Source organism: Armigeres subalbatus, chromosome 3, assembly GCF_024139115.2.
Source record: "Armigeres subalbatus isolate Guangzhou_Male chromosome 3, GZ_Asu_2, whole genome shotgun sequence".
Classification (NCBI taxonomy): Eukaryota; Metazoa; Arthropoda; class Insecta; order Diptera; family Culicidae; genus Armigeres; species Armigeres subalbatus.
In genome coordinates, this window is record NC_085141.1 from 427129019 (window position 1) to 427153161 (window position 24143).

At 40.7% G+C, this 24143-nt stretch overlaps 1 protein-coding gene across 5 annotated transcripts in view; it reads right to left on the bottom strand.

Moving 5' to 3' along the window:
- LOC134227452 (protein kinase C, brain isozyme-like) overlaps positions 1-23100 on the bottom strand; it is a 242618-nt gene extending 219518 nt beyond the window's left edge. For 2 of the 5 annotated variants that reach the window (XM_062708957.1, XM_062708953.1), the window contains exons 1-2: positions 22818-23100; positions 21010-21407 (exon numbers count right to left, since the gene is read on the bottom strand). In XM_062708957.1, coding sequence (XP_062564941.1) covers positions 21010-21191 — 182 coding nt within the window. In that variant the 5' untranslated portion in view covers positions 21192-21407; positions 22818-23100. Of the gene's footprint in view, positions 1-21009; positions 21408-22655 lie in introns of all 5 variants that reach the window. The other 3 variants (XM_062708954.1, XM_062708955.1, XM_062708956.1) reach the window with 3 other exon arrangements.
- Between the last annotated feature and the right edge of the window lie 1043 nt (positions 23101-24143).

Sequence of the window (24143 nt, forward strand, 5' to 3'; positions counted from 1 at the left end):
GATACAAAGTTCGCCGGGTCAGCTAGTGTTCTCTAAATTTGTGTGTCTGAATAAAAAAAAATGCTGAAAAAACAAGAATGGTCAAGATTATCGATTTCTGACGTTGTTGTAGATCCCCGCAAGTACCGTCAACGGGAGTAACATTGTGCAATTTCTCTAAAGATCAGTTTGTAAGCCGAAAACGCATCAGTTCCATTATACAGAAGTTGTTGGGCCAATTCGTCCATATGACCTCGAATATGACTTCCGCTATGATCATAAGATCATGCGTTCGATTCCTAACGCATCTACCACCCACTTCACATCCATCATTGTATGACTGAGATCCATAGTTTGACTCACCATTTGTCTGAGATTTATAATTTAACTCTCAATTTCCTTATTTCATTCTAACTAGGCAACCGATAATCAAAACAAGTCTGCCATCAACATCTTTAAGATAATTATTCGTTTTTATAGAACCAGATGTGTAACCAATGATGATTATTCCAGTTGAATAGACCACCTGCATCCAAAACTAAATGAAATTTTCAAAACATTTTACAACACTTTCATAAAAATCTGATAATGATATACAAATTTCGTTAAAAACGTGCTCATATTCGATGTATCCGCAAACTGGATCGAAACAGTCTGTTTATAGAAAAATCAAATTTAATTCGGACGAGAGAACATCCAATTGTAAAAAAAAAGTCCTAACGAGAAGCAAGGTCCGATTCATTTGTCCATCTGACACAAGCACACAGCTACTGAGAAAGATACAAAATCAAATAAACATCTCAGATAAGTACAACTCGACCGCATCGAAGCAGATCTTCGAACACTTCGGAGCCGTCCAGCAGACAATCGCCTGCGCTGCTCATCGAACTGCAAACAATAATGTTTACAAATGTGGGTTCTCTTTGCGGTCGGTCGGCCTCAGCCAGCCGTTCGAGAGCAGGCGAGAATGAGCCGACCGCGAATCGATTCACCACCATTCAGAAAGCGCTAATTCAACGGAAGAACAACGGTCGGTGGTCACCCACCGGCACACAAGCGCAAGCGGCGACCTGTAACGGCTGGAGCCGACCCAGCTGGACGGCCCAAAAGTGACGGACAACAATTTGTCTGGGGATAAACAGAGAAGCGGAATCTGGTTTTAGAGAGACAGACGCAGACGCATATCTATAAGTTGATATGCCCATACGGAGGAGTGCTCGCACTTGGGTGAGAGAACTCGCCTAATGCAGCGTTGAGAAGGGTCATGATGGCACAGTGGGGACGCAGATCTGCGGTCAAATCAGCATATCGCATACCTATGGGGAATACCCGTGCGCCTACACCGCTGCCAAACACATGCGGCCCATACCGCCGCCTTCTTCGACTGCACTGTGGCACAGCTGGGTGACCAATATTTTTCTCAAGCATTATTTGGTATTTTTTAACCGCCGACATGATTCTATGGAAGTTCCCCATTGTGCGCCGGTTAGTGGAATAGGAGCAGCCGAAATTGGCTTTCCGCGTGCTACACATACGCCCTAATAGCGTGCCGATGCTCGGTTATAAAATTGATCGACTGGATTTGCAAGTCAAAGCAGGCTTAGGGTTTTGACAGATTTTAACGCTTTCAGTTCAGTGGATTCATATGACCGTGAATTGGCATGGCACCATGCTACAAAACCTGTTGACAATCTATTGCAAATTTCCTTCCTATTAGCGGAAAGGACGTAGCGTGAGATCCATTAAACGCACTATTAAACGTTCACAACCGTTGAGGTTTACCTTTCTTGCAAAATTTAACGCTTGTACTGAAAATCGCAGTGCCACACCAGGCCGCATCTTTTATAAACACCCGAAGGTATGCGGTTATTACACAACCCGCAGCGAAGATTGTAAACTAGTCGGAACAGCACGTCATTCAGCAAACATCAGATCGAATCGGAGCAAACCGGGCTGTGTGGAATTCGCTGCGTTGCTTCTCGGAAGGTCTAGTTTTTTTTTTCGTGTGTGTGCTGTGCGGTCGTCTAGTGCAATAAAATAATGCACGTTCCATTGTGCTGCACTTGGTGAACTGCAGTTACGAGGGGCACATTAAAAATAAAACCGTAACTGCAGCAGGAGCCGTTGTTTTATTCTTGAATTTTGTTTTAACGGCGAAGCAAATGGCCAGATGGGTTTAACAATATTGCGATAATTATTATATTCGAAGAATAGCGATGCAATTGGAAAAGTAAGGTGGCATTCATAGCAGCATACGGGTTTTCAAAGTTCTTGTCTAATATCGGCTGTATGGTGTCCAAAACATGCCAAGTATTTCACTTCTTTAAACCTCCGAGAAATTTAACGCCGAGTTCACTGTGCAACAGACTACATTATACATATTCTATTTATTATTTTTATTCATTTTGTCAGAACGAAGTAATAAAAAGTCAATCTGACCTCTTCTCAGTACTGCGAAATCAGGTATCCGAAGTTTAAATCATGGTGTCCAAAGTATGAATCCAATGCTAGCTGCTGTCCGAAGTTTGAATCAAAATGAACCCGAATATTTTCACGCATAATGGAGCAAGAGATCCTCAAGTAGTTCCGCAAGATCAGCACCAGCAAGCCCCATATCAACTTCAAGCACTCACCAGTCTCCCGTCTATCGAGCGACTATCCGGTCGGGACAACTGGTCAACCTGGAAATCTGACTTTCCCGAAATTAGAAAATTTGTGGGAAGTGGTGAAGCCAGTGCCGAATGCGGATGGATCGATGCCGGCAATCGATGAACGGAAGTGTCGAAAAGCTCGTGCAAAAATAGTTTTATTGTTGGATCCCGTAAATTACGTCCACGTGAAGGATGCTAAAACGGCTCGCGATGTGTGGAAGAAATTAGAGGCAGCGTTCGTACCAAAGAACACAATCTAATGCCAGAAGAAGCATGGAGCGGACGTAAACCCGATTTGTCGCATTTAAAGGTTTTCGGTACGAAGGCAATGGCTCACGTCCCAAAACAGAATAGAAAAAGGTGGGATGCGAAATCGAAGGAAGCTGATGATCGGTTTTGAAGAAAACACAAGGGCATACCGACTGTACGACCTCGTGAAGAGAACTGTGTTTAAGAGCCATGATGTGATATTCATCTGTGAAGTTTCCGAAAACAAAGCAGAGATACCGTGCCAACCACAAGCAACAACGAGTGAAGGTCTACGTTAACCTGGATTACGATCCGAAGGTCATGGTTCCAGTAAAGCAGCCGTATCTGCAGAATGAAATACTCGTTCAAGAAGCCGGTGATGAAGAAAACAATTCTTAAGCCGAAGGTGAATCAGACATGGAATATTTTTCGGAAGTTGAAACCAGCGGCGGTGAAGATTTAGAAGAAACAAGTGACGTGACAATCTTCATATCCACCCGTGTCACGCGTTGAGGTACAGGCAAGTACAAAGATTATATCCCAATGGACAATTAAATCATAGCACGTCTGTTTGGTTCGATATTTAGAGGCTAAAGTGATATATTTAATGTCATATATGTTAGTGGCATACTATGATACAAAACAATTCGATGGTTACTGCGCCAACATCCTCCCTCAACCGATAGTCCGTCCAATGCCAATTGTTCGTCTTTCAGTTTCGAATCTGGGAGCCGGAATCGCCTTCGTCAGTATGTCCGCAACTTGCTGTTGACTTCCAACGTGCTGCAAACCGATCACATTTTCGTCGATCTTCTCGCGTACGAAATGATGACGAATGTCTATGTGCTTACTGCGTGGAGAGTAACCGACTTCCTTTTCCGCTAGGTGGATCGCGCTCTTGTTGTCGCTAAAAATGGTTATCTTCTCAGCAACGCCGGATAGCTTCTGTCGTAGTCCTCGCCACCAAATAGCTTCTTGGGTTGCTGCTGATATCGCCATATACTCCGCTTCAGTTGTCGACAAGGCCACTGTCGATTGCCTTCGACAATTCCACGATATCGGTCCGCCTGGCATCATGAACACATATCCCGTGATGGACCGTCGCGTCTCGATGTCGTTTCCCCAGTCCACACCACTGAAGCCAGTCAAACTTTCGTCTTCTTGTTTCTTATAAATAATTTTCATCTCCTTCGTCCCTTTCAGGTACCGCAAAATGCGCTTCGCTGCTGTCCAGTGCGGTTTGCCTGGATCGCTGCTAAACTGGCTGACTGCATTCACGGCAAAACTGATGTCCGGGCGCGTGCAACACGCCAGGAACTGGAGACATCCTACTAGCTCACGGCACGGAACTTTCATCATCTGCTTTTGTTCTTCCTCACTTCTAGGACTCATCTGCTTCGTCAGTTTTTGATTGTGGTCCGGCGAGGCAACTGGATGACAGTCCCCCATGCCAAACCGTTCGAGTAGCTGCTAAATATACTGCTCCTGGTCCAAACACACAGTATCCTTCTGTCGCTTCACTCGGATGCCAAGGACTTTGTTGGCCAATCCAAGATCCTTCAAGACGAACTTCAACGTAAGCTGCTTCTTGAGGTGGTTCACCCAACGCTGGTTGTTGGAAAAGATGAGGATGAGGAGGTCATCGACATACACCGCTACTATCAGGATCTGGCCGTTTTAAATTTTATAGTACATGTACGTGTCGTATTTCGATCGCTTTAGTCCAAAGCGCTTCAGTTCGTCATCCAGCTTCTTGTTGTTGTTCTTGGATTGCTTCAGTCCGTATAGCGCATTCTACTGCGCCAACCTGGCAGCCAATGACATCAAATAGCTAATGGTGGCATACAGGATTACGGGAGAGTAGGTCTCTTCGTAGTCGACACCCTTGACTCTAGAGTAGCCCTTGGTTACTAAACGGGCTTTATACCGCTCGGTGGATCCATCTGGAATGGTCTAGACCGTGTACACCCACTTGCAACGGAGTACTTTCCTTCCAGCAGGCAAATCGGCGAGCTCCCAGGTCTGATTCTTCATCTGCGCTCGGTACTTCTCGACCATCGCGTCCTTCCAACGGTCGCTGTCCTCGCACGAAATCGCTTCCTGAAACGTCTGTGGCTCGACGCTCGCATCACCTGGGGTTACGCGAAGCTGTGGAATTTGGGAACTTTCGTCAGGAAGAATACTGAGTCCCAAATGAAAATCCCGATACTTGCCTGGGGTTACGCGCTCCCTCGCACTGCGCCTTACCAACTGTTGTGGGTCCTCTGGTTGTGGAGGGAGCGCAGCAGGTTGTAGGTCAGGGTCGATCAGCGTCTTGTCGGCGTCTTCTGATTCCTCGGACTCGGTTTCACTGAGCTCGTCATCTTGCGCCTCCAGATCGTTTTCTTCACCGTCTACGAACTGTTTCTCTGCAACATCCATCTCGTTCTGCACAACCATTTCTAAAGGTGCTTCTTGGGTGGGATCTTCTTCTCTCGGAGTAACTTGACCTTCCCTCAGAAATATCACGTCACGACTCACTGCTACGTCCTGCGTCTTGAAGTTGTACACTCTGTACGCTTTTGAGTTCTCGCTGTAGCCCATGAAGATGCAACTTTCTGATTTCTCATCCCATTTGCGTCTCTTCTCCTTCGGAATGTGCACCATGACTTCGCTTCCAAACACACGTAGGGGCGACAAATCGGGACGCTTTCCCGATAACTTCTCTTCAGGAGTGACTTGAAAACCTTTTGTTGGTGAACGGTTGACGACGTATGAAGCAGTGGCTACCGCTTCCGCAGAATCGTTTTCCAAGCCCAGCATCAAACCGCATACTCTTGGAATGCTCCACCAACGTGAGGTTCATCCGTTCTGCAAGCCCATTCTGCTCCGAATTGTACGGAACCGTCGTCTCGTCATGGATCCCAGCTTGACGCAAGCACGACGCAAGTCAACATTATGAGGCACTTCATAATTGCTCTTCAAAGTGCGTGTTCATATGTAGATTCTCAAACAAACGAAAAATCCTTGATACATAGCCGAACAAATTTTTTTTCGTATTGTTTGCCAGAATACGTATTTTTGGACAAGGATTCAGAATATATGAAAATCTCATTTTGGCCAAAAATGTCTTTTTGTCAAATATTTCACAAACAAACGGTTCATTTGTAAAGGAGCCCCGCTCATCCAGAAGGGGGAGGAGTCTTGAACTATCACAGAAACGTTTCCTGTTTTCGAAAACCTCCACATACCAAATTTGGTTCCATTTGCTCTCGAGTTATGCTGAAACTTATTCAAATTTTGGCTTTCTCAGTCCGTTGATTTAAGAACGATTATTTGTATACGTTCCCGACGTTCCAGCCGATTGGTTTTTACCTTTCTCAAGGGTCGTAGGGGGCTTTGGGACAAAAGGTCGACGGACAAAAGGTCGAAGAGACAAAAGGTCGATGGGACAAAAGGTCGAAGGGACAAATGGTCGGAAGGACAAAAGGTCGACGGGACAACAGATCGGAGGGACAAAACGTCGACGGGACAAAAGGTCGAAGGGACAAAAAGTCGAATGGACAAAAGGTCGAATGGACAAAATTTAAAAATCTATAATTCTCCATACATGAAAAATTCTAAATATACGACAAGTTTGAAAACATGTTACGGAAAAAAAAACCTAGCTTATTACATTTCCCAGAGATTTCTCCTTCTTTATTTCATGGGCGGTTCTTTAACCAATTTACAGTGGATATTCAACAGCCAGGGCGAGCATTGTATGATTTTGATTAGTTCTCGGGACGAGAACTGAAAAATTAATACTTGTTAGATCGTGCTCTTGTAACACGTGTCGCTTCGAGTGCATGTTCGAGTGAAATACGTTGGTTTTGATATCCTTGATTCAGTGTCGTATAATTAATTATTTCGCCACCGCGACTTCCTATACATTCCTATACATTACATTCTGATGTCGATCATGGAGAATCAGAAGATTGCCAGTCTCTTGTATAAATGTGTGTCAAATTCATTTTCCACTCGGCATCATGTATTAGATGGGGATGTTACTGCTTTTAATTCAACGTGACGTTGTTATTAGTTTTAAAAAAGAAATAAACACTGAAGCATGTACACAAATACTGGCCTTAAGCCGTACATAACCATTATGCACATTATTCGGTACTGGTATCGGCATAACCTACGAATCATTTTAATTAACACTCAAATATGCGTGATGTTGTATTTTGTACAACATTCACGAAAAAATCTCTCTCACGGTACACAGCATGAACAATCCTGCATTAGTGTTCCAGGATATAATCATGATTGTGCATATGCAAGCACTCGGAGTATTCGTGTATTGTGGCGTCAAATTGTTGATTCAGTGGTTTCTGTTTAGATGTAAACTAAATAAATGAATGAATGTGCTTATGCATATTGCATATTGGTGGTAGAGTTTTGTGTAGAAATTAGAGGTCGGGAGTTCAAGTCAAGATTGGGCCATCGTTCTCACGAACAGTCTGTAGGTCGGCTATCTGAATCGCTCAAAAAGGTATCTTATATTACATTTTCCTTGTGCTGAATTGATTGAAAACATCGGCCAACCTGACCCTTATTTGGCCAAGTGTCACCTCCGATGACGGTACTTACATCAAAGCTTTCTTTTGTATTGTTATCAATACTACGTTAGGAAAACAGTAGGGTTATTAATAGTAGTGAACAGGTAGCTTGGCGCGAACCGTGGCGCATCACGCCACGTAAGGCACCGATAGGAGATAGGAATAATATTTCACTGCATCAGCAGTATAATTCTATAAAACGGTAGAGCACACGAGGCTCTACCTCTTTCTTGTAATAACAGCGAGTGTGGTAATAAATGTGTAGTTAATTAAATTTGCTTTTTAAAAAGTGAACTCAAACGAAAAATCCCGTAACTGGTGTCAGAAGTGGGATTCTGACAGTGAGTGTAATATAAAGTGACAAAAGTGATAGTGCTTCGTTGGTCACGTTTAGCAAAAGCTAAAGACCTCTACCCTTTTGACATCGCAGCGACATCGGCTTGGAGGAAGCCGCATCACGCTTAGCAGCCGTCAGGGAACCGGATCGTCAGGCGCCGCAACGACACCCCGAAGACGACAACTGTTTGTCCGCTCACTGCAACGACGGATGAAATTACATCTACTGTAAGTAGTCTTCTATCTGTTTCATTATACGTATTATACGTAACAAAAACCACATCATGCCGGAGACACGAGCTAGCGAGATTGAGCAGCTGCGGCAAGAAATTGCCGAGCTTCAAAGTTTAGTTAGGGGAGCGGGGAGTGCTTACCACATCCCCGATCCGATAAAACAATTGCCTGAATATTCAGGTAACAGAAAGGAGCTAAATTCTTGGCTCCAAGAAGTAGACGAACTCTACGACGAGTTCAAAGTGAAGGGGAGAGAGGTGCACCCGACACCTTCAATTCTCACTATTTTCGGGCAATTAGAAACAAACTTAAGGGTGACGCACGAGCCATAGTGTGCACCCACGGAAACCCAAACACAATTGGGGATCTAAAAAACATACTGAGGGACCATTTTGGGGACCAAAGAGATTTGGCAACAAACTTAAACAGCCTATTTCATGTTAGAAAAGGAGATCGCTCCCCTCAAAAATTCTACAGTGACATTAAAGAGCTAAACACTAAAATAAGAGCGAATCTGATGACGCATCATTTAACGTCATCACAACTGTTGGAAATAATGACCATAACTAAATTTTTAGATGGAATAAGCGAGCCTCTCGCTTCCATAATTCGAAATTCAAAACCAAAATCTTTAGAGGACGCTTATCAAGCCGTAGTCATTAATCAAAATGCAGAGGTGCGAAAGCCTGCATTCAAACCAAAACTGCATACGTCCCCGTCACCCAATACTACTAGCAATCCAAGCAGATTTTCAAAGAACACAAAACCAAACATTCCCTATCGTAAACCGTTTAGACCCAGGGAAGAAACAAATAATACAGAGGAAACTGAGCCGTATGAAGGAGAGGAAGAAGAAAAGAAGAAGAAGAGCATGAATTTGTAGACGAAATTAATTTGGAAGCTGATGAACTAAATTTTCACGCGGTACGCCTAATGAAGAAGAAAACTTGAATTTTATTCCTTACTTTAGATTTCCCACAAGCAAAGGTTATTTGAATTTCCTTGTTGACACTGGGGCCAACAAGTCGTACATAAATCCAGAACACGTAAAGCGCGCTTCTAAGCTTAGGCAACCTTCGATTATTAGTAATAAAAATGGGAAATTTGCGATCGACAAGGTAGTACACGCTAATTTCTTTCAGGAAGCATTTGATAAAAAACTTCCTTATCATTTATTCAAATTTCATAAATTCTTCGATGGCCTAATCGGCTACGAGAACATTGCAAAGATGAAAGCTAAAATCGACTCTAGCAATCATCAATTAGTAATTGGAAACTCGAATTTCTCACTTTCAAAATATTATCCATGTTCAATAAACTTTCATGAGCAGTCGGAGAATATGTTTGAGATATGCACCACTGCTGATGGTGCATTCCTCATAGAAGAAGAGTTAAACATAACAAAAGGCATCAGGCTACAACCCGGACTATATGAAGCCAAATGTAACCGTGCCGTTGTACATTTGGCCAGCGACAAACAGATCAGGGTAAATGATATACAACCGCTCGAGAACGAACGTTTCTTTCTAAATCAGAATGAAACGCGAGTTAAATTAAACTTCCCTTCTGATCATTTGAATAAAGAAGAGAAGCGAGAACTGGTGAAAGCACTTAAGCCCTATAGGGATGTGTTCTTTAATGAAGAACAGAAGCTGACTTTCACACATGAAATTAAGCATAATATTGAAACAAATGATGAAAAGCCGATTCATCAAAAGACGTACAAATACCCCTATCATTTGAGAACGGAAGTATCCGAACAGATACAGAAAATGCTCGATTCGGGTATAATTAGAGAGTCATCGTCTCCTTGGACTTCACCCATATGGGTCGTTCCAAAAAAGATGGACAACTCTGGAAAGAAAAAATATCGAATAGTGGTGGACTACAGGAAATTGAACGAAAAGACCCCTGCAGACCGATACCCTATTCCAGAGATCAGTGAAATTCTTGATCGCCTTGGAAAAGCGCAATACTTCACTGTCTTAGACTTAGCCAGCGGGTTTCATCAAATAGAGATAAACCCGAAAGATGTGCCGAAGACTGCTTTCAACGTAGACCATGGAAAATTTGAATTCGTAAGAATGCCGTTTGGTCTAAAGAATGCTCCGGCAACGTTTCAAAGATTAATGGACTCAGTCCTTCGAAAACATTTAGGCAATAGATGTTTCGTCTACATGGACGATATCATCATATTTTCGTCATCCTTGAAAGAACATATTAAGGATCTTTCAATGGTTTTGCAAACTTTACGGGAAGCTAATTTAAAAGTACAATGTGACAAATCGGAATTCCTCCGAAAAGAAGTTGAGTTCTTAGGACACGTTGTAACTACGGAGGGTGTAAAACCCAATCCTCAGAAGATAGAAGCAGTTTTAAATTGGCCCACACCTAAAACCCTAAAGGAGCTGAAATCCTTTCTAGGAACCGTTAGCTATTATCGACGGTTCATCCCGGGCTTTGCTAATATTGCTAAACCCCTCACAAGTCAATTGAGAGGAAAAAATAAAATAATAAACTACGAAACACCTGACTTCATAAATGCTTTCTCGAAGTTAAAGGAGATTATGGCATCAGATCTGATGTTATCATATCCTGATTTCGAAAAACCATTTATTTTGACCACAGATGCCTCCAACATCGCAATTGGAGCAGTGTTGTCACAGTTGGTAGATGGAAATGAAAGACCGATAGCATACCTCTCCGTACGCTGTCGAAGGCGGAAGAGAATTATTCCGCTACAGCGAAAGAACTTCTAGCAATCTACTTTTCAGCAAAAAGATTTCGACCATATCTTTATGGAAATCCTTTCACAATCTACACGGATCATGAGCCTTTAACTAAAGAGCTCAAATTAACAGATGCTACCGGACGCGTTACTCGCCAAAGGTTATATTTAGAGCAATTCGACTTCAAGATTGCATATAAGAAAGGTAAACAAAATGTAGTAGCGGATGGGTTATCGAGAATCCCACCCGTCGAACTGAATTTACAGGAGCTTTTTAACGAATGCTTCCCGAATAACGAAATTTATGGACCGGAAATAGTAAACAAATTTAACAATCAGTTAATTATTAGAGTAACAAACGAAACCCGGAAGAGTCCGCACATAATGTGCAAAATCTTCCCAGGTCAGATCCGTCACGTTTTTCATAGACCCAATTACAACAAAGATCAACTGAAGGAAATCTTAACAAAATACATTGATCCGACGAAAAGCAATTGCATATTTGGTCCATTAGACGTTATTCGTATTTGCGATGAAATTATTAAAATTGAATTCAGTAAGAACCTTAAAATTCAATACTCTAACATACTTTTACCAGATCTCATTTCAGGTACCGACCAGATGGAATTCATACGGAAATGCCACAACTTCAATCATAGAAATTACAAGTTAACATACGAGGAAATCAGGAAATCTGCCTTTTTCCCGGAATGTTAGGCAAAATCAAAACATTTATCAAAAATTGTGAGGACTGCAAGTTCGCTAAATACGAACGCAAACCATTTAAAATTCCAATTTCCAGGAGAATCTACGAAAACCCTTTTGAAAACGTGTTTATTGATGTCTATGTTAAAGATCATTACAAATTCCTTACTCTCGTAGACTCGTTCTCGAAATTTGCCCAAATTTTCCAAATTTCAAACGAAACAACTGAAGAGCTAACAAGCACTCTAGTCGAATATTTCAAAATCTTTGGAATGCCTAAAATGATTACTTGCGATCAAGCACCTGGATTTAGAAATCCTCGATTTAGAGAGTTCCTAGAGAAACATGGTATTGCATTGCACTTTGCCAGCAATAGCAATAGCAATGGTATTGTGGAACGATTCCACAGTACTTTGCTCGAGATGTATTTGGCGAATAAACGGAAAGTTGAAGACCTTACCTTATACGAAGGCTTAGCCCTGACCACTTCACTGTACAATGACTCGATCCACAGTAGCACCAAACTTAAGCCTCGAGATATTATTTTCAGCACATGCGCTTCATTGAAGCAATCCGAGATAAATACCTCGAAGCTTAGAAACATCCAAACTGCAAAGGACAACATCAAATACTTAGCACAAAAACACAACAATAAGTTACCCCTTATCGACTTTGAGAAATACAAAACATTGACTAGTCCAATTTTGGTAAAAGGAAAAGCGAAGCCGAGCCCTTATGGCCACCGGTATAGGGAAATAGAAATCATGGATCAAACCGACAAAACCGTAACAGACTCTCAAAACATTAAGACACACAAGAAGAACGTTAAACATACATAATTATTATTCTTACAGACTATGTCTTCTGGCCACGACGATCGACGCGGACATCCACATACACGACATAGAGAAAAATCCAGTTATCATCATCCCCATAGGCCCAGCAAGAATCAGTAATAGCTATTTGAGAATAGGACACCACATAAATCTAACTGTAATAGAAGATACCATTCAGAATATAGACGCAATGATCCAAACTAGAATTTCCAATCAACACATGCTTAGTCCAATTCTAAAAATCAAGTCAAGAAAACTTCATTCCATATTCGTAAAGCTAAGACCTACAAGACAAAAGCGCTGGGAAAGTTTAGGAAAGGCTTGGAAGTACGTATCCGGGAGTCCGGATGCGGAGGACCTAAGAATGATAAATAGTACAATAAATTCTCTCATAGATCAAAAATAATAGGCAGATCATAATTAACAGTGCATTGAACATTAGGTTGAGTAACATTACAGGAGCAATAAATTCTCTAGTTAGCTTTCAATCTAACCTCCACGACGTAACAGTAGAAGGGTTTGACTCAATAAATTTGATATTCAATATAGATGAACTAATAGACCAGCTAGGGACAATTGAGGAAGCAATAACATTAGCTAGATTCAACATACCAAGTAGCAGAATACTTTCCACGGACGAGACAACAGTAGCCCAGGAGTTCCTCAGTAATCGCGGCCTCGGTACTAGTCTATTCAACGATATATTGGACATTTCTGGAGCCTACGTCCTATTTGGCAAGAATGAAATCATCTATACGCTGAAAGTTCCACGTGTCAAAGATATAGAGTATCAATTGAGCTACATAGAACCAGTAATTTCCCATGGACATCGTATACACCTTACGGCAAAGTACTACTTGAAGGGACCTAACTCCTTTTGATGAACAATCCCTGCACAAAACACAGAAATCAATACGTCTGCAAAAACACACAGTTACAACCGTTGGAAAATGCATCCAACAGTTAATCAATGGTGATCCAGCACATTGTCCTATGGAGAAGGTATATGGACAAAACTATAAAAAAGAGTGGACGACGCAAACATTATAGTTAATGCCGAACATGTTATCCTCAACTCGAATTGTTCGGGACATGAACGGAAACTGCAAGGATCATATCTGATTCAGTTTTCAGGCTGTACCATCAAGCTAAATGGCGAGGAATACTCTAACAGCAATACTGACTTACCTGCAAGATTGTATCTCCCAACAACCGGAATAATGGTAACTCCCTCCAAAATTATAAATAAAATGCCTTTACAGTACTTACAGGAATTCAACCTGGAACACCGGAGTCATATTGAACATTTAAACATGACTGCAGATAATCTACATTGGAAATTGCATCTGGTTGGATGGCTCTCGTTTGGTACATTATCAACCGTAATATTGATACTTTTAGCAGCATTAGTTACATGGACCGTTTTATCATCTCTATGGGGTAAATCGAAATCAACTTGGGAACCAGGACAAACTAACAAAGAAACGATCCACTTGGAGAGACTTACTGAACCAGGAACACTAGAACCGACAAAGGTAAACAGCGGACATCATTTCATCCAGCAGCCGAGATTCATCCCACAGAATTCGAGGATCAAGGAAGCCGAGGACGACTTCCATCTAGAGGGGGGATCGTTAGGAAAACAGTAGGGTTATTAATAGTAGTGAACAGGTAGCTTGGCGCGAACCGTGGCGCATCACGCCACGTAAGGCACCGATAGGAGATAGGAATAATATTTCACTGCATCAGCAGTATAATTCTATAAAACGGTAGAGCACACGAGGCTCTACCTCTTTCTTGTAATAACAGCGAGTGTGGTAATAAATGTGTAGTTAATTAAATTTGCTTTTTAAAAAGTGAACTCAAACGAAAAATCCCGTAACTCTATGACTTTTCAATTTAACAAATTTTGTAATTTCGACCTTTTGTCCCTTCGAGCTTTCGATATTTTGTCCATTCGACCTTTTGTCCTTTCGATTTTTTGTTCCTTCGACCTTTTGGCCCTTCGACCTTTTGTTTCTTTGACCTTTTGTCCATTCGACCTTTTGTCCTTCGACCTTCTGTCATTCGACCTTTTGTCTTTCGACCTTTTGTTATAGATTCTCCAATCGGCCTAAAAGTCGGGAAAGTATACAAATAATTGTTCTTAAATCAACAGACAGAGAAGACAAAATTTGAATAAATGAAGCAAATTCAGTCGGTAACGCCATTACAACAAGTTATGCTGAAATTTTGCCTGTCATAAGACGAGTTTAAACAATCCGAGTCGAGTCAAGTACGAGACACTGAAGACGGCCTTACTGTTGAGGTCGAAATACGTATCTGTCAAGATACAATTAAGTGGTGGAATTCAATGGGATTGTTTAAACTCGTCTTATGACAGGTGAAACATTCCACTAAAAAGCTCAAAATAATTTTCTTATCTGAAATTTTGGTTTTCTTTGTATGGGAGGGTCTTTTTCAGAGATAGAGGGGTGACGAAACACCACATAAACGTCCTTTTGTTGATAAGAAAATTATTTTGAGCTTTTTAGTGGAATGTTTTCACCTGTCATAAGACGAGTTTTTACAATCCCATTGAATTCCACCACTTAATTGTATCTTGACAGATACGTATTGCGACCTCAAAAGTAAGGAAGTCTTCAGTGTCTCGTACTTGACTCGAAGTCGAGTCAAGTACGAGACACTAAAGACGGCCTTACTTTTGAGGTCGAAATACGTATCTGTCAAGATACAATTAAGTGGTGGAATTCAATGGGATTGTAAAAACTCGTCTTATGACAGGAGACCACATAAACGTTTCTTGCCTGCAAAAACCTTCAAAACCAAATTTGGTTCCATTTGACTGATTCATTCTCGAGTTATAAAAAAATTGATTCTATTGTATGGGATGCCTCCTACCAAAGATGTGAGGGGTCTTGAATTACCATAAAAACGTTTCATGTCTTTACAAACAAAATTTGGATCCATTTGCTTGATTCAGCCTTGAGTTAAAAAAAATCTTATTCTTTTGTATGGGATCCCCTTCTTCCAGAGAGGAAGAGGTCTCAAACCACCAGAGAAACGTTTTATGTTTTCAAAAACCTTCACAAACCAAATTTGGTCCCACTATTCTCGAGTCATGCTGAAGTTTCTGTTTCTCTTGTATAGGATCCACTCCTTCCAAAGGGGGAGAAACGATTTATGTTCTCAAAAAACTCTACAAACCAAATTTGGTTCCATTTGTTAGATTCGTTCTCGAGTTATGAAAAAAAATCTGATTCTCCTGTATGGGACCCGAGCAACACACATGTTGTAAATCAGTCTATTATACTCATATGAGACTTAATTTGGTCATATATGAGTTATATCAACCAAATCAACGTGAATTGTGCTGCTAGAGGAACCCCTCCTACCAGAGCGGAAGGGGTCACGAATTACCATAGAAACCATTCTTTTATAAATTTATTAATTAAATAAATTTTATTTATTAATTTTATTAATGCAGAAATGTCTGATTCTTTTGTACGGGAGTCCATTTGTCCAGACAGGAAAGCGGTCTCGAACCACCACATAAACGTTTCTTTGCTTTGAAAACTTGCACGAATCAAATTTGGTTCCATTTGCTTGATTTATTCTCGAGTTATGCAGAAATTCGTGTTTCATTTGTTCCTTCCGCTTCCTAAGAAGTTCTGAAGATATTTCGAAGGAATTCCAAGAATATCTTTCCAGAGTTTCCGAAAAGACTTCTCAACAAATTACTGGAAGAATTTCTTTAAGACATTTTTAAAATAATTGCTGGAACAATTTAAAAAAAAAAAATCGAAAAAATACTTGAACCAATTTCTGCATGAATTCCGAAAGCAACTTCCAAAGGAATTTATAAAGAAATTCCTGAAGGATTTTCCTAAAACGATTTCCGACGAATTTTCCGTAGGAATTCCGTCAAAATTTCCAAAGAAATTCCTAAAGGAATTTCTGAAGCAATTCTTAAGAGAATTCGTTAAGAATACTTCGAAGGAATCCATAGAGGAATTTCCGAAAGAACTTCTAACGCAACACAATTTTCGAAGATTTTTTTTAGAAGAAATTGTTGAAACGCAAGGATTTCTTAAGGTTTAAGGTTCTTAAGGTTTTCCTATAGGAATTTTTGAAGGAATACCTTAGGGATTTCTAAAGGAATTTTTAGAATTTCGAAAATTTCTAAATTTATTTGCAAAGTTAATTCCTGAGAATTTTTCGAAAAAAATCTTGACGGAATACCCACAAAATCTCGTTAAGAAATTCCGGAGGAGTTACGGCTCCCGAGGGAATGAAATTTCTTATGGAATACCTGGCAAAACTTTTGAAAATATTGCTGTAGTAATCCTTAAAAGAAATCCCTAGGAGTTTCTAAAAGAATTCTTAGAAGTTTTTTGAAGGGAGGTTCGAATGAAATCCTTGAAGAATTTTTGAAGCTATTCCTAGATTCATATGCGGAGAAGTTCCTTGAGGAATTTCGTAATAAATAACTGGAGAAATGTTCGATGGATTACTGGAATGGATTTACGATAGAATTCGTGTGGGAATTTTTGAAGGTATGCCTGAACAAATTTCTGGCCGATTAACCGAATGAATTCCTAGGGGTATCTTTTACAAAAAAAAATGTCTGGAGAAATTTCCGAAGCAATCTCTGACGTTAATTCCCAAGAAATTGTTGAAGCAGTATGACGACCCGAGGCTTCCTTAAGAACCTTAGAACTGCTTTCATGGTGGTCAATAGCTCCAAAGCCATATCAGGATGTCATAATCTCACTTGTCTTGAAAAATAAATGAAGTTTGTTGTCCATATTGCTCCCCCAAGGGCCTCAGAACTGACATCAGAGAGGCCAATATCCTCAAAAAAAAAATGTCTTTATTATTGAGGTTTTCAGCCCTAAGCTAGTTCACATCAGATCCTCAAGATCATATCTCGATGTCATAGTTCCATTTATCTTTCAAAATGCTGACTTTTGATACCAATATTGTCATATTCTGTGACATTTAAAAATAGCCAATTTTCATGCTTCGGGGTGCTTCCCCAAGGGCCTTAGATAAGCATATGCGGTATTTCGAAAAATTTCGTTTCAGGTGGTTCGAAACGAAATTCCGCGGAATTTCGCGGAAATTAAGCATGGCGAAATCTGATTTCTTGATTTCGTTTAGTTTCGCAAAATTACAAAAATTTCGCTAGAAAAAACTAGCTTTTAACGAAATTTAACGGAATTCCGCGGAATTTCGAAACAAATTTAAACCTAAACCATAATGCCTCGTACTATCGTGTATTATCGAAAATGTCGGCTGCGTCGCTGAACAAAATCATAAAGCTTACTACATAATCCCATTATGAGTCGACAAATATGTATTAAATTTTGTGTTTTGTTAGAAATGTCTAAAAGAAATCGAAAAGTATTTTTAACTATTCTATCCTATTTTTTTCAAAAGTGATCTGGCTCAATATTTAAGACGTCAGGCTCCGAGTGTAAATGTAATCAGATATGAATCAGATCAGTATGACTTTGTCAAAAAGGCAAAGCCGTGGATTGGCGTGGATTCCTAGGGCCCTTGTAAAGTCTTTTTAGAGCGCCTCTTTTTTATGGAAGGCCGATTTCTTCACTTCCACTAAGGCCTCAAACCAGGTTTAAGCGCATGGGTGAGTATACCGCTTAAGAAGAGTTAAGAAAGCCCTAAGGAAAACAAAATGCATCATTTTACGTGCAAACAACAAATTGGTAAGAATAAAAAAACTAGAATAAAAAGGTCTGAGGGTTGAATATACTCCACACAACAGTCAATATTTTCACAATATCAATCGTTTTGCTGCTCGTCACGCTCGTGTAGCTACTCCGGGAAAACGCTATTCTACCTCGCAGAGCAAAAATTATTATATCAGTGTGCGATCGATCGTGTTGATGCTGGTCACGCCACCTAGTGCGAGAGAACACGAAGTGATAAAAATAATGTCTGCTGCGAAGAGCACCAAATTATTTAGTGCAGAATCGATGGTGTTGTAGGAGCTTATTAAACGAAGCATATTGATTTTGCGTTGGATTGATTTGAAACATGGTTTTCGTCTTCGAGTTTTCAAAATAATTTCGAATTTGAATTACCTTTCCAACTAACCAACGATTGGTTTTCCGTGGCGCTCACGGAGATGCAGAGCATTCCTCGGACTCTTATAACAATGAGTGTCAAACTAATTTTTCTCTCCTAATAGCAGTTCGTCGAGCTAATTGTATATAAGACTGTGGGTCTCCGAGCGAAAATTATGTCTTCATACCTGGCAAACTGCTGCCATAAAAACTTTGCGATCATTTCTGATACATAACTTTGTGCATTTTAGAAAGATGCAAAGGATTCTTCTAGTGAGCAAATGTATGCTATGCGCCTGGCAGATGTGGGTATATAAATGAGTATCCCACTAAATAAAGAAATAAAATCTATGCATTCATTTTTTGGTTTTGAGTTAGCTCAATACCATAAAATCACGCTGATAAGACAATATGAAGTATGCTTCAGCATAATTACATAATTCTTAAGTGAAATAAGGTTTTTAACAGAATTTGAATCCAAAGACAAAAAATCCCACAATTTCTATATTTTTATATACTTACTGATACAAAACTGAACTGATATAAAATTGATCAGATTCGGGAGCACACACTCCACGATGAATTCCTTTGAAAGCAGCACAATCTCCAATGGTATATAAACGGGAATGCGGCAATTTATCACAGACTTCTTCATCTGTTACTATAACTCTATTGGTTGCAAAGCAGTTATTCAACTTCGAAAACCTGAAACCAGAATTGCGTTCATAATGTAAAACCAATTCAAAAAAAATTCAGCGGAAAAAAAATTAAAATTTCGTTTCGTTTCGTAAAATTTCGAATTAAATGGACTTTGATTTCGTATCGTTTCGAAGTCTCGAAAGTAAATCTATATTTCGTTTCGTTTCGTTTCGAATCAACAAAGACATTTTAAATTTCGTTTCGTTTCGTTTCGTTAGGAAAAAGAATGTTATCGCATATCCTTAGCCTTAGAACTGACCCCAGGGTGGCCAATGTCCCCAGAATCATATCCAGATGTCATTACTCCACTTGTCTTGCACAATGCTGAAGTTTGATACTCATATTGCCATAGTATACGATATTTTGAAAATGGTTAATTTTTGATATTTCCGGAAGCCTAAAGGCCTCGGAACTGAAGTTTGATATCCATATTGCCATAGTTTGTGACATTTTGATAATGGCTGAATTAGATGCTTCAGGAGGCTTCCTCAACCCAACAAACAATCTATGCTAAATAAGCTAGTTTCTAGCTGAAGAAGCTTGTCTTTGGCTAAATAACACATTTAACAGTATTCAATGTTTGTTGGGAAGGGCCTCGGAACTGACCCCAGGGTGGCCAATAATGTCTCCAGAATCATATTCGAATGTCATAATTCCACTTGTCCTGCAAAATGCTGAAGTTTGATACCCATATTTCTATAATAGAGCGAAATTATTGAACTGACCATTTTAGGCCAGTTTCCAAAGGGTCACTTCGGAAATTCCTTTTAGAATGCATACGGAAATTGTTTCAGTAAAACCTTCCAGAATTCCTTTACTGAATTTCTTTGTGAATTTATTTGGAAAATGCCTTAGGTATTCCTGCAGGAATTGAATCAGGAATTCCTTATTTCTTTCCAAGGAATCGCTTCAGCAATTATTCCAGTATTTTCTCAAAGAAGTAAAAAGTAATTTCTCAAAAAATCCCTTCCGAAACTCTAGGAAGAAATTCTTGGAATTCCTCCAAAATTTCTCTTAGGAATCTCTTCATAAATCTCTTCAGGGATCATTCGGATTCAAAAGTTTCTTCGGATATTTCATTTGAAAATTCCTTTGACATTTCCGTTAAAAATTCATTCGAAAATTCCTTAAGGATTTTTTATTCTATTCTCTAATAAATTACCGTAAGAAATCTTTCAACAAAATTTCCAGAAAGATTCCTGCACAATTTCGGAAGGAATGCTGAAGGCATTCATGACCTCCGTGAATCGGCTATAGCAGTCGATTACTACTTACAGGTTTTATCTCTCTGATAGAAAGCCATTTTAATCCAAGGCAATAGTATGATTTTTCATTATTGTGATGCAGGGAGGACCAACATGAGCGGCTAGCAACAGTTTATTTTGATAGTAAGAGGAACTACAATTAAATCTTGGCGAAGAAGATCCCCACTAAACAATACTTTTTTATGCATTCTAAATCTCCTGATATTACTTTCATCAACAATACCCCAATTAAATGCCGAAAAGCCTTATTTGATTTTCTTCATAGAAGTTGCCAAACAAAAACTTGCGAGCTTTAATGTACGTATTAAATTGATCAGGAAAAATATTTTCTTAATGACTGTGCAAGTTATCGAAATCCCCCTCAAGTACATAAAATTGGTTCTCCGCAAACTTCAAAATGCCCAAAATGACAAAGTGGGAAGTAGCTGGTAATAATCTGAAGCCGTGTCAAATCAAGTAGCTTGTCTAATTTTCTTAAACTGTCCAACTCGTGTTCCGATGCGAACAAAGTAAATCTCCAGGCTTTTTTTCTTTCTTTTTCAGGCAAATAATTTGTGGAAAGTTCACCTTCGTGTAAACAAAGCGAACGGCGGAATACGCATCCAGTAGCAGTAGGCGGGGATTCGCACGTTTTTCTTTTCTAACTTGTTCTACTCACCAAATAAAATCCTTGCAGTGCGAGCAGAACGTGGGCTGCTTGAAGAAGCGCGGGATGAAGCGATGATCCTTGACATTATAGACATTCTTCTTCTTCAGCGCACCCTTCCGGCCGCGATTCCGCATCGCGAACTTGTTCTCATTTTCTGGCAGCTCGTCCAAGGTATTCTCCTCCTCAGCCATGATGACGACGATTCACTTTTTCCTCGCCTGCTCCGCAAAAATTAAATTCTCACTGAATCACAAACGCACTGGCAACTGGCGCGTCTATTGCACTGATCAAAATCCTTTCGTGCTTCCAACAGCGAATTTTCCGCTGATTTTTTATTACTGTTCCTCGTTCCAAATAACTAGCACAGGTCGCACTGTTGCTTCTTTATCACAAGGCTCGCCTCGGCACTAGGAAACACGAGAGAATATACATGTAAATAGCACAGTGAAATCCCAGATCCTTGTTCTGCTGACTAGGACTCGTTCTCACACACATGCGACTCGAGAGATATCCCGAAATGCGTTTATGTATTCGTTCGTAAGTATGTGTCAGTACGGTGTGTCACTCATCACCACCTACTCTTCACAAGAAAACGCACTTTCACTTGGGTCAGATTTTCCCTTTTCTCCCAAACACTGCGCTCCTTGCAGGCACTGCTCATATGAAAATTCTCCTCCCAGGTGGCCTTCTGCTGCTACCGTTTTCATCAGCTGCCCTCCCCCACGCACACCCTCACGTCCTAACAAATGCCAGATCTAGATTCGGTCAGTTGAAGAGAATTTTCTCGGATGCTCAGATGTTTCACTCTCACTGTTCGTGTGTAGTGGTGTGGATGGAAAATTCACCGTGAAAAATGGATATTGGAATCGTGATGGATATGGATGGCAATTTTTCGCTCGCTTCTGAATTAATTAATGCTCTTCAGGAATGGATTTGTTTGAAACAAAGACCCGAATTATGTGTACCGAAGCTACAAGTTGGAAGGAGTTGGCAGTCAGGCGGAAATAGAGAATGGCCAAGAATCCATGAATTTCAATCAAAACAGTTCAACATTTCTGGTATTGCTAATTGGTTGTGAGGAATCAGGTTCAGACTAATGTACATGCACGTGAGATAATGCAAACAATACCACAAAACAGGACTGACCAACTCCTACTGGAAGATTCTTTGCCGTCAACGTTGTGTCGAACCATAGACGGAACATACGATTATTATTAATTCAATTACTGACTTATCACACATTTGCATGTCATTTCTCCACTGACCGACATACTCAAGTCAATGTTTGCAAAAAAACCGTACCCACTTGAGCCTGGTACGATTAGCAGAACTTTGCAGCGTGACTTTCAAATATATTTTTGTTCTGGTAGTGCTATACAAAAGTAGTGAATGGCAAACAGCCCCTACACGCTCCACTGGAGCAGCAAAAATCTAATAAATTTGATTACTTCTGAAAACCCGCAAAAATCATCGGATCTTCTGCTTCACAATGCCCTACACACAAAGCCCAAACACATACAAAGCATCTTGAGAGCCAGGGCCGCAGCAAACTTGAATCTTCTCTGTTCAACACGCTGCGATTCGCATCGCTCCGCCTCTGCCTCCGCTGCGCACCCTTCTTTTCCTACCCAAAAACCCATATCCAACTAAACCACCTTGAGGAAAAGAATTACGCACAGAGCTTTTCATTTACTCATCGTTGTTTTTTGTCGCGAATTAACATCATTTTAGGACCCATGCACTCGCACTATCAGCTGGGATCCCTCTGGATGCTGCTGCTCGCACTCTTCACGTCGTCGAAGGAAAACTCTTCTCACCTCACCTCACACCCAATTTCAGCCTCCAGCACAAACAAACAAAAATCACTAAGCAGGCCTGGCGGCGGCTGGCCGGTGGAGCCCAGCAGCAGTTTCCAGCAGGAACGCGCTTTGACTACTTCGATGATGACTCGCAGCTCGCACGGTGGCGACAGGCAGGGCACTGGGCAGCCAGACAAGAAGCGAATTTATCTGACGGTGAGGCTCGACGACAGCGACGACGCAACGACGGACACGTTTGACCCAAACGACATAACAAATCAAAGTGAGTCGGCCGCTTTGGGGAGCAGAACTATTGACCAGCGAGCGGGCGAGCGCCGACCAGAACGATCTCTCGCGACCCCCGCGAACATACCAACATTAGCGCGATTTTATTGGCAAACAGGCGACGATATAGGAAACGGAGAAACTTCGATGAGAAGCGATACATCTCCAAAACATTGGGGAGCTCCTGAGCGTGAGTGGAGCCGACTTGGTTGGTGAGTGGGTTCTCCATTCAAAGGGGAAAATTAACGGTAACGATTGTATACGGCAGGCCATGTGGTTTGGCTCAGAACGATAATTCGATTACCTATGGGGAATTTAATGTTGCTTTGAAATATTGCCAAATGCGAAAATCAAACAAAAATTGAAACACAAACCGGCTCCCCACTTTTGCAGTTAAGGTTAAACTATGTTTAAGGTAATCAATTCAATGGATTCACAGAATCTTCAAATACGGCGCACATTAAGTCTCGAGAGTTTTCCGTGACGGGTACACTGATAATCGCAATGGTCACATGTAATACTGGAGCCTTTTTGGTGTGTAAAAGAAACGTAGTGCCGATATCCCACTCAATCATTATCTCTTATCGATTAGACCCGTCATCGCCCAGAATGACTCGTAGCATTTCTTTTTTAACTAACGGCGATGTGCTTTATGTAGCCTTAAAGTTCCCCCAAGCAGTTGCGACGCGACTGCCGCTGTCGTTAACCGACTTGTCGAGTTCGACGAAATGCTTTGGTTTCAGTTGGGTTGAGTCAATCGACAAACATTCTAAATCGTAAACGCAGTATGAAGTCATATCGAAATTTAAACGACTTTTAAGAAAAAACCCAATTAATCCACCAAGCGGTGATGATGCCTTTCTCGCTCGTTTAAAAGGGTTGAGAAACATATGAGAAAAGTCTAAAATAACACTAATAGGTAGATAGGTTTTATTTTTCACATTTGTTTATACACATTGTTAAAATTGCTGCCGAACTTGTTGCAAGCAAATCGGATGAGGTTAGGTGCTCGGAATGAGTGTGTTTTTGTACGAGTTTTTCTCCGTCGAATGTAACTTG